Consider the following 11,690-nt stretch of genomic DNA (forward strand, 5'->3'; position numbering starts at 1 on the left):
AAACGGCCGATTCAACATTGATATGTGAATTACTCTGTCTGTTAAAAAGTGTTCATTTTCTTCCACAACCCCTCTCAGTTAATATATTCTTCTAATCTTCAATCTTCGGGCCAACCACGGTGAATCAGGTCCCGATCGTCACTACCACCCGCGGGTGCTGCAGGGCAACTATGCTAATTGGATTCCGTATTAGCCTCACATGCGCCCAATCCATGGACACGCAACGTGCTCCCTGTTAACGCCAAACTGCTTCCTTCAATCGCTCGCGCCACTCGCCTAATTTGCGTCCCACCTCTTTATACTTAGCAGGATGCTTTTTGACGATCAGTCGCAGCATCTTGTTCTCGATACGACGCTCCTCAACACTATACTGCTGCTCGATGCGCTCTTTCTTTCCCCTTTTCTTGCGCAATTCCTTCGCAATCAGCCAACGCTCTTTCTCCATCGCTTGCTGCAGATCGGCTATACGTTGCAGAGCCAACCGCAGATCAGCACGCGCCAAAGCCGTCTCTGATTCGCCCGTTTCGATGCGTTTCTCCAGCTCCTTGCACTTGGTCATGTGCTCCTGATCGCGATTGCCTAGCGCCGACTGCTCCTCGCGCAGTTCGCGGATCGTTTTCTGTGCCTTCTTTACCGGATCTTGGGCTTCCGTCTTATCGTTGGCCACCTGATCGCTGGTTCCCTTATTTTCTGCATTTGGCATCTGGCATCGCCTCGCCCCGATCCTCTTCCTCGACGCTTGTCGTGCGCTTCACGGTGTTCATCGTCCTTCTGATCGGCCCTCGGTTGGTCCTGCGAGTCATCCTCTTTCTTTTCATTCCCAGCTGGATTCTCTTCATCCTTTTTCGGTATCTCTTCATCAGGCACGGGGCGGTTGTGACGAATCCGTCGCTTCATCTTCGGTTGGTTCCGGTTCTGGTTCATCTGCCATCTTTTCCGTTCCATCGAGCTCTTCTTCGTCTGAAGAATTCGATCCATTCTTCTGCTGATCTTTCTTACATTGCTCATCACCTTCCGTTTCATCCACCTGTTTTTTCAATGTCGAATCAATGTAGAAGGGATTTTCCTGTTCCTTTCCTTCCTCGTCAACTTACCGTTCCTTATCAACATACAAATTGAATTCTGCGTCTATATCCAACTCTTCTGGTTGCGGCGGTTGTTCCAGCTCGTTATGATAACAATTCTGCTGCTCCTCTTCTTCCTCTCAGTCTTGGTTCTTCATATCGTTCATGTCCTTCAATTTCTCGATTTCGCGTTATTGGTCCTCCTCGCCGGACTGCCTCTGCTCTTTTTCCACACCCTTCAGACCATGCACAGCTGCACAGGATATCTCCATCGTTGAATCGCTGGAATAAAGGAAGGGAAATAGTAGGATTGATCAGTGACAAACGGTGCAACGCATGAGCGGAAGTGATTCCATACCGTCGTTGGCAGTTGGAATCGGGTTCCCGTTCGTGGTTTCAGTGTTCTGTTCCAGGTTGTGGTCGCTGTGAAAGATAGCCGGAGATTTCCGGCCCATCGCCGGCTGCTTCGGGGGTGTTGCGGTGCTCGCTGCGGGTTCTCGACCGACCGCTGATAATCGGGCCTCTTCCGTTCCACTGTCGTGATGATCCTCTTACTTTGGTTCATTTTATGGCCTGCTGATGAGATGCACACTTTTCCAACAAGTTGCCGAGCGAATGCTCCAAACCAAAACAAACACAAAGCAAGTCCTCCGGATGTCCCGTCGGATGTAACGTTCCGTTCAAATCGGCGGAGTGGCCCGAGGAAGCTGCTCGACGATTTCCAGATTTTTGTAATAAGTATTAAATAAATATGTAACAGCAATTGATATAACATTAAATATGAAACAAACAACGAGCATAAATCTCCAGATCTTTGTTTCGTTTGACAATAGTTTATGTGATAAAAAACGTGAAAACCCCTTGCTTTTCTCATGGATATACATGGAATTCACTCTTTTTAACATGCACAAAATTATGATCGAGTGAGCAATTGGTTGGATAAATTTTGAAGACATTCGTTTAAAATAATCTTTTGCCAACTCTGCGCTCGCAACGTGAACAAGTTGTGCAACTGAGAACGAGATTGCAATAGTGTAACATCATTTATGTTGGTGGTTGGTGGTAACCAACCACCTTCAGTGTAAAGAGACAAGATCATAACAAACGGACTTGACACAGAAATAGGCCCAGTCGCGTCGTCTTTCTTATTCTCCTCCCGTCTCCCAGCAGTAGGAAAAGAAAAATGGTGAAAAACAAAAGCGCATAGCATCCTCATGAAACCAGTTCTTGATTTTAATTAATGCAAACTTTGCACAAAGCCAAGCAACAGCACCAGGGCCATCAATTCACCAGACCGTCCCTGTGGAAGGGAAATTAAAAAGTTGATTCGTAAACATAATCACCCACCAACATCTACCACCAGTCCGTAGCTGGAAGAGCTACATGGAAGGCGAAGGGATCGCATTGAAATGGCAAACGCAAGCCCGTACTCACCATTACACGAGGATCTTGATGTAATCGACGCAACAGCACCAGCAGTAGCAGCAGTAGCAGCAGTAGCTAGCAATGTCTACGCCGGCGTGGTTCAATGGCCGTTTGTCCCGCTGGATGCAACGGGCACACTGTTTGGAGTGTGGTGTATGTCACCAGCCACGGCCGTGCTCTCAACGGCGTGTCGTGGTGTGGTAATTGAAATTCAAAATGCAATTCATAATTAAAATATGCTGCAATGTGTACCGACTGCGCGCGACGTGCAGTGTACGACAGCAGCAGCAACGACGGCAAATGGTAACCTTTTGCGCGCCATCTTTTGTTTCGTCCTTCGTTCGTGTGCCAGCCAGAATAGAAAGGCGCGTAAAAGAATATCTGATGCGATCTAACGAGAAGGAAAAGCGCTTCCTTCGTCGGCTCCTGCTCGCTGCTTCTTTTCTTTTTTGTGCTGGATAAACAATGAAACAAGATCAGCCAACTAGCTTCTTCGCCGTAGAGCCAGCTAGCGAGCGAACGAGGCCTCTTTTGAAATACCTCTTCGGAGGGTGCGCCATCCTTTCACCAGTAGGCCGTGGACCTCTGGGAGAAAAACACTTGATTCCTGACTCCCGTCCTTGTCGTTGGCTTCGTCGTTGCAGTTAATTCATCTTCGTTGCTCGCTCACTTGGATGCGTTAGCAACCCGGCGCCTCCATTCGTTTCGGCAACGGTTGCTTCTCTTAAAGTCTTTGCTTTCATTTTTTTCTGCCTTGCCAACTAGCGTGGTAGCGTGTGGCGAGCTTATCTGCTATTCAACTCGTTCCGTGGCTTCTCCGCCGCACTTTGTTTCCATTCGCGTTGGGCTCACCCATAGTTCGGTGAAAGGCGACCTTCCGGAAAAGGGGATCAGCTCGAGCACCGGTGGAAGGACATAAACCGGACGACCGGAAACGCTTCCACTGGGATCCGCTGCTCACGATGGGCAATGAGTGCTCGGTAATGGTGACATAATTGACGAGATGAAAATGGATTCCCCGGGGGAGTGCGAAACCGCGTGCAGGGGAACAACACGCTTAAGCCACTTTCACTTCAGAGGTGGTTTTTCTTAACTCAAAAACGTGCGGTTCTGTTAAAATCTGTTCTGTCCATGGCATCAAATTTAGAAAGGAATGTCTGCAAAAGACGGTGCTTTTCGGAGCTCATCGTAGCTGTCTCCCGGAAATATTCATATGTATGTTAGTTTTTGTTAGATTATATGATTTTCCGGGTATTTTCGAAGATTTTTTTTTGTTGAATTTTCATTTTTTCCATGTTTTGGTTACCTTTTTGAAGATGAAAATAATTTTACATAGTTATTTAAATTAAGCACCAACAATTTTAATGGAAGCTTGACAAGGCCATCTGGCAAATAGAATGTGCGGTCAAGTGTTTGCCGTAAGTTCAGTGAAAAGTGATAATGAAAGGGTCATCATCAGACTACTTGCAAGGTAAGATAGATCATTTGCGATGCATTGCAATGATGCTCTAACATTTTCGGTATCTTCTCTTCCTCTCCGACATGTGCCCGAGCATCGATGGAAGACACCGAGTCAACTATTGGTGCCCCGAACATCAGATCATCAGGTCAGCCCCGGTGCAGACACGTCGAGACGCATCATGATGTAACGACGCACAACACCGGGACCCGCAGCATATCGTCACGAAATCGTGAAAGTATCGGGCGGGGAACAAAAACGCACCAAAGCGCTGCGAGGGCCACGGCAGATTTGGACCCCGATTTTGAACTAACTTACTCTGTCACCAGTCGGAAATGGCATTCGATCGCTACTTACTCTGGTGTGCTTCCTTCGCGGCGACCCAGTATGAGAAGCTGGGGTATCCGGACCACTTATTCGATTTTCGGTTCAGCGTGAAATGGCCAGAGGCATAGTTCACGGCTAGATCGCGCGGACACAGAATAACGATGCTGCGACTTTTAGATGTGAAACAAGAGAGAGCCTGGTTTTTTCAAAACACTCGTATTTATAATGTTTTTCCTTAAGCTATCGATCCCTAAAGTAAGCGACCGCATCCCTACCTCCCGTTTCCTCTTTACCTTCTGTTCCTGTCGCGTTGGGTGAGCCGACTCGGCCAGTTGACGTCAACCCTCGCCTGATGCAACATTGATGCACGCTTATTGGTTCGGGCGGATAATTAGTCGATAAGTATCGACTTAGCGGTTTGCTCATGCGGCCAACAACTTCTTGTGACAGTTGTTATTCTTAGGCGAACGATCGGCCGCTTTTCGGGTTGTCGCTTGAACGATTGGGCGCATGAACGATTGCTGTGAAAACCACTTCAGATGCCACTTCAGCATATCCGCCCTATTCCATGGTGGTCGCTATCGATCAGCAACCATTGGTTTGTTTAAGCGGCAGGCGCGGTTGGCGCGATGCATCCTTGGTAGTGGATTGGTGCTACGCATACTTTGGGGCGGATTGTTACCACGCCTTTCCGTACCGAGGCAAATCACGGCAGCGACCAAACACACGGAGTTTCTAGTGGATTCCGGAGCAACGGTTAATACGGTGACCGAAGAAATTTGGAAAATCTATCTATCTATCTATCTATCTATCTATCTATCTATCTATATATATATATAAAAATCTCGTGTCACAAACTTTGCGTCCCAATTGCTCCGAAACGGCTGTACCGTTTGTAACCAAACTTGGTGTGTATCTTCTTTTGGTAATGGCAATTGATATAAACTATCCTACATTCACTTTACTTAAGTCATCTTTTTTTGAATATTCAAAAACCACTTTTCACAATGTTAGTACCGAAACTCCTCCGAAACGGCTGAACCGATTCTCATTAAACTTTGTGTGTATCTTCAGTTGGTATCAAAATCGGATGTAAACTATATTTTATTCACTTTACAGGGTGTACCATAAAAAAATGCAAATGCTTTCATTGCTCTGTTTTGAGTATTTTTTCAACACCAATATGGCATTATGGGGTATCGTTGTGTTCGTAAGAGTCTTATCTATCAAATGATGTATAATAAGTACCCGTGCAAAAGATGTCTGTCCGGAAAAATGTATTCAAAGGCGACAGTGTCGAGTTTGCTTCGCGCCCAAGAGAAATCTCATAGATATAACAGCGGTCCTCAGATGTAATCTTGGCATTGTTTACAGGATTAAACGTTCTATTCATGAAGGGCCAAGGCCTAGGAAACACGGTAGTGGTCGGCAACGATCTGAGCGCACTGAAAAAGTGGTAAGGTCGGTTAGAGCAAAAGTTAGCGAAATCCAGTGCAATCCATATGAAAGCTTGCATAAGAGACGAATATCTCAAGATCGTGCATGCATCGGTTGGCCAAATATGACCTTAAAGCAATCTCTAGAGCTAGGGTGAAGCGTAATTTAATAGTTGAAAGGATAAAACATCTTTAGACAGGATAAAACATAGTTTGAAAATGGCACCAGTTTTCATAAAATCCAATACTAAATTGAATATTGATGTTTATACCACTTTTTTGAAGGAACACGTTTTAGCATGGATTAAAGCAAACTTCAAAACACCAGAAAATGTTGAGTTTCAGCAAGATGGAGGCCCCTGCGATACGTCTTAACGGTCTGAAACATGGTTGAAGCAAAACATGAATTTTTGGTCGAATGATTTATGCCCTCCAAGCGGTCCTGAATTAAATCGGTTGGGCTATTCAATATGGGCGTTTGTTCGACCTAAGTCCTGTGAACCATCACACCATACAGGGTTGGTTCGCTGAAAGCGTTTATCATCAAAGCCTGGTCTTCTAAGTTGGACACTTATGTTACAGAGGGTGTTCTCGAATTCGTAACCGCTTGGAGAATTTCATTGAAAAAAACAGGCCGACAAACCCACTCATTTTGTTTGTTTTTGATAAACAAAGAAATATAAAGCGAATGAAATACTTTGAAACAGTAGAAAATATAAAAAAATGGCTTTAAACTTCAAAAAACGATTTTTGCATTTTTTATGGTACACCCTGTACTTAAGTTATTCAAAAAATAAGAAAATTATTTTTCTTAACTTGTTTGTAAACTGTACAGTGACATTTTTTATAGATTTTTCATACAAAAAAACGAATGTTCTCAAATTTTTATAGCCCTAGCTCAAACAGTAATTTTTTTATGATTTTTTTAAAAATCGACTAAATCGCAGAGATTAGCAGTCAGGATGATGAACAGCAAAAGCGTTGCTAACAAACAAGAAGGCCGGTGTTAGCTCTGTTGTGGACTGTATTCCAAATTAACAGACGAGACTTCTGATTTCTTTGCTATCTAATCGAATACACCTTTATTCTCTCTTCAACACAAAGAACCACGTGAGCGATCGTCTCTCATGAGTGCTCTTACTAATCCCAATCCAATTATTTAATCCCATCCCATAACACGCTCACACTACTCCATACATCGGTGAGCAGTTGACACAACAGCCGGTTTAAACATTCATGGAACACTTCTTACTTTACACGTTTTGTCCTTCTTACTTTTCTTACTTACACTTACTTTTAAAAAGAGATCCAAGTACACTACGCTTAGCAAATCGCTACGAAAAAGGGGAATTAAGCAGTAGCAAAAGTAATGCAGCAGTGTACAAATGTATTTCGTTGATCTCAAGCTACTACGGAGTTATCGAAAAGATTGGTTTTGGGGTGTGTTCGATCTGATGCTTAATATGCTAGCTAGGCGAAAGGGGTTCAATTTGGATCGTTGAGCTAGGGAAACAACAATTCAACGTAGGCGCAGAGAAATAAGAACTCCGCACCAAATACAACAAGACAGAGAAAATGCGCGTGCGGAGATGTCACAAATCCGTGCCGTCCATCATTCGTGAAATTGAAGCATGTCTAACATCATCTCCACTGTGGCAACATGTAGAAAAACTTACATTAAATGTAAATATGCGCGTTCAAATGCTACGAGACCCTTCAGCTGATAAATTTGCTAAGCAATTGCTAGCCATCTGTGATGGAAAAGTTAAGATTAATCAAAATAGTGGCTGCACAATATTATCTGGAAAATTCAAAGGAGAAAATGTTCTATTGCCACGTATTCCAATAATTCCTGACTGGAATTCCCAATTGAATTTAAACGCAACCTCCCAGGTGCACCCCCCACCCCCAGGTGCACCCCCCACCCCCAGGTGCACCCCCCCCTCCTTGCTGAACCGATTCTCATTAAACTTTGTGTTTGTCTTCTGCTGGTATCAGAATCGGATGTAAACCGCACCCCCCCGGGTGCACCCCCCCAGGTGCACACCCCCCCCAGGTGCACCCCCCCAGGTGCACCCCTCCAGGTGCAGACCCCCCCAGGTGCACCCCCCCAGGTGCACCCCCCCAGGTGCACCCCCCCAGGTGCACCCCCCCAGGTGCACCCCCCCAGGTGCACCCCTCCAGGTGCACCCCCCCAGGTGCACCCCCCCAGGTGCACCCCCCCCAGGTGCACCCCCCCCCGTGCAGACCCCCCCAGGTGCACCCCCCCAGGTGCACCCCCCCCGGTGCACCCCCCCAGGTGCACCCCCCCAGGTGCACCCCCCCAGGTGCACCCCTCCAGGTGCACCCCCCCAGGTGCACCCCCCCAGGTGCACCCCCCCAGGTGCACCCCCCCCAGGTGCACCCCCCCAGGTGCACCCCCCCAGGTGCACCCCCCCAGGTGCACCCCGCCAGGTGCACCCCCCCCCCCACGTGCACACCCCCCCCCCCCCCCCCCCGCTTGAAGGTTTGAATGTAATCTAATGCAATAATGTTAATTCCTTTGCAAATATGAACAATAGCCGTCATGAACAAAATAGAAACTCAAAGAAAGAGAAAATTTCAGATAACACCTGTCTTCCACGCGTAGCGACTCACGCGGGGTCAAGCTAGTAAGGTATAATGTTCCGAAAGTGTTTGGAATCGAGAGAGCCGATAGGGCGGGTGAGAACAGCACATTATTAGGGAACCGGCACTGGAGAGGATATAGGCGGCGATTCCTCAAAATGATGGGCAGTTGTTCTTCTCCAAGATGTACCTGAAGGATGCATATTTTCATGCGGAGTTGCACAGGAGTGTGAGGCACCTAACAACTGTAATGATCGCTAACGGGCTGATGCGGTTTAAGAGGTTACCATTCGGTTTGTCTTGCGCGCCAGAGATTTTCCAAAGAGCGATAGAGGCACTGCTCGTGAATTGCAAGAACCTTGTGGTTTGTCTAGATGACGTAATGGTTTATGCCTAATCGATAGAGGATACTAAAGTCACGCGTAGAGCAGGTGAAACAAATAATAAGCGTAAACAATTTGACGATAAATGAGGACATGCATAAATGCAACCAAAAGCAAATTTACTTTTTGGGGTTTGCACTGGATGGTAGCGGAATACATCCCATGAGCCAAAACATTTCTGACATTACGAGGTTCGAAAGGCCTAAAGACGCGTCCGAAGTGCGGAGTTTCCTAGGCTTAGTCACGTTCATTAATCCATTCATTAACCCTAATCCACAGTCCCGGGTCCGGAGCGTTTTTGGACGTTGTTTTAACTCATATCAACTCAAGTTTTTATCTTTAACCGTTGGCAAAAGGACGAAAAAAGGACTTTTAAAAAATACACTCACATGCAATATCTCGTCATTTCGGCTTGTATGCTCGAAAACTCGTATGCATTTTGTATGCAAACACATGTAAAAGCATACGGGTCTGGCCAGACCCGGGACTGCGGATTAAGGTTTTAAAATAGGACTGTGGAGGAATTTTCACACATAACAAATCCGTTAAGGGACCTGCTCGGGGAGAAAGCGAAATTTAAATGGAACGAAGAGCAGCAGAAAGCGTTCGAGGAACTTAAATTTAGAACAGAGAACGAGTTAGTGAAGAGGAGATACTTCAGCGAGGAAGATAAAACTATTCTGTACACGGATGCGTCACCGTGGGGGCTAGGAGCGGTGCTAACACAAGAGGATAGTCAGGGGCGCAATAGCCGGTTCATAGCGTGTGCATCGAAGAGTCTTACAAAAGTAGAGAGTAGGTACCCGCAGCTACACCGTGAAGCATTAGCCATCGTATGAGCGATGGAAAGGTTTGCCTACTACCTACTGGGCAGGAAATTTATGTTGAGGTCGGATAGTGAGGCTCTAATGTTTATGGTACAAGGAAAGCAGAGAAAGGGCGTGGGGAAAAGAATCATGTCCAGGGCGTAAGGTTGGTATATAAGGATGGACCATTTCAACTATGCGTTCGAACACGCTGCGGGAAAGGAGAACAGAGCGGATGCGGCATCAAGAATAGGGGACAGGAGAATAGATCCACAATTCGGCAGAGCGAGGGAACCACATGAGTTGTGCCTAGTTGAAGCCAACATCAAAGCATCAGTAGCGAGATACTGGCATTAACACCATCAATGGTAAAGGAAAAGCAATCTAAAGACTGCATATTGCAAGAGGTGATGAGTTGGTTAGATAGGTCGAAGAGATAGCCGAAAAGAATTGTAAGGCGTAGTTGTTTCATTTATTCGTGCTTTATTCATACATGTTTAAGCGTAAAATGGCGCTTCACATCTGACGCCGTTTTGAATGTTTTGGTATAATCGCATGCCGCGCATTGGAATGCTCCCGTTGGCAGCTCTATTATATATTCGTCCGCAGGATGCCGCGGCACTCCCCCCCGGGGCGCTGGCCCGGGGCGCTCGCTGGCGGCTGGCACCCTGGCGACAGCGCCGCCGGGCTCGCTGGCGGCTGGCACCCTGGCCACAGCGCCGCCGGGCTCGCTGGCGGCTGGCACCCTGGCGACAGCGCCGCCGGGCTCGCTGCTGCCGCCGTCGTCGCTGTCGCTGAGCCCGCTGATAGCCGGCAGTGCTGCAATGCTGCGCGCGATGCCGGCCACCCCCTGAAGCTCACTGCATCTGTAAGAGAGGATTGAATGTGGTTAGTATGAAGGTCGAAGTTTGACCCAGGACCCAAAAGGATAAAAAACGGCCTTGCTTACCTTTTCTGGAGCCGTTGCTTTTCTCGTTGCTCCTGAGCCAGCCGTTGCTCCAAAATGCGGTATCTGTGACGAACGGAAATGGAGAATAAATGGAAATTGATGAATGAAATTCTAACGAGCGATCGATCGAAGGAGTGTAAAATGGCGATCACGACGGAACAAGGTAACAACCATAAATAGGATTGAATACGGTTTGTATGAAGGTCGAAGTTTGAACAGATTCGCCTACATAAACGGCTGAAAAAAAATAGAGTGTGCCCAGGACCCAAAAAGGTTATAAAACGGCCCTTCTTACCTTTCCTGGAGCACATTATGATGCTGCGCCTCCTCCTCCCGGCGCTGCTCCAAAATGCGGTATCTGTGACGAACGGAAATGGAGAATAAATGGAAATTGATGAATGAAATTCTAACGAGCGATCGATCGAAGGAGTGTAAAATGGCGATCACGACGGAACAAGGTAGCAACCATAAATAGGATTGAATACGGTTTGTATAAAGGTCGAAGTTTGAACAGATTCGCCTACATAAACGGCTGAAAAAAATAGAGTATGCCCAGGACCCAAAAGGTTATAAAAAGGCCCTGCTTACCTTTCCTGCAGCAGCCTTAGCTGCTGGTCCTTCTCCGCCAAGCGCTGCTCCAAAATGCGGCACCTGTGACGAACGGAAATGGAGAACAAATAGAAATTAATGAATGAAGTGATGATGAAATAATTTATTTGGCAACAGGAGCAGCAGTGACAGTGATGCCACACGCGATGTCGCGTGTCCTGTTCCATAGAGGACGAGGTTAAGCATACCGTGTTGATGTTCATGACAAGTTACGTACCTTTCTTGGTTGCTTACCGGTGTGCTTGTCGCAACTGGCAAGCCTTCTTGAAAAGAATCGTTATTCGATTGCATGTTCTATGAGAAAGAAAGAAATCGTGAAAAAGTGTAAAAAATCGACTGTTTTTGGGGACAGAAAAGAGGCCCGCGAACCTCGGTCAAGCAGTACGGGTGTGTTGAATAAAAAGCCAAAAACCGTTGAAACTTCGTTCGCGCGTCTGAACCGTTTTTCCGTTGCTTTAGTTCTACTTTATTTCCCGCTTCTTCTCCATTCGTCCAGTCATCCTCTCTTCCCGTATAACATCCCCGCTTTAGTACTTAAGTATAATTTAAATATAACCCAGAAACCCACCACCACGCGCAAACCTAACATTTAACTTTGAATCAAACAGGGTGTTTGTGATAACCG

General features: G+C 46.6%; 1 protein-coding gene across 1 annotated transcript; it reads right to left on the bottom strand.

Annotated features, from left to right (window-relative positions):
* Positions 1-859: 859 nt before the first annotated feature.
* LOC126576686 (uncharacterized) lies at positions 860-11,356 on the bottom strand. Its single transcript, XM_050237992.1, has 6 exons — positions 11,283-11,356; positions 11,045-11,107; positions 10,752-10,814; positions 10,457-10,519; positions 10,253-10,373; positions 860-1,027 (listed from the first exon to the last, which is right to left on the bottom strand). Exons 1-6 carry the CDS (start codon positions 11,354-11,356, stop codon positions 860-862), a joined length of 552 nt encoding a protein of 183 aa, XP_050093949.1.
* Positions 11,357-11,690: the final 334 nt, after the last annotated feature.

Source organism: Anopheles aquasalis, chromosome 3 (assembly GCF_943734665.1).
Source record: "Anopheles aquasalis chromosome 3, idAnoAquaMG_Q_19, whole genome shotgun sequence".
Taxonomy (NCBI): domain Eukaryota; kingdom Metazoa; phylum Arthropoda; class Insecta; order Diptera; family Culicidae; genus Anopheles; species Anopheles aquasalis.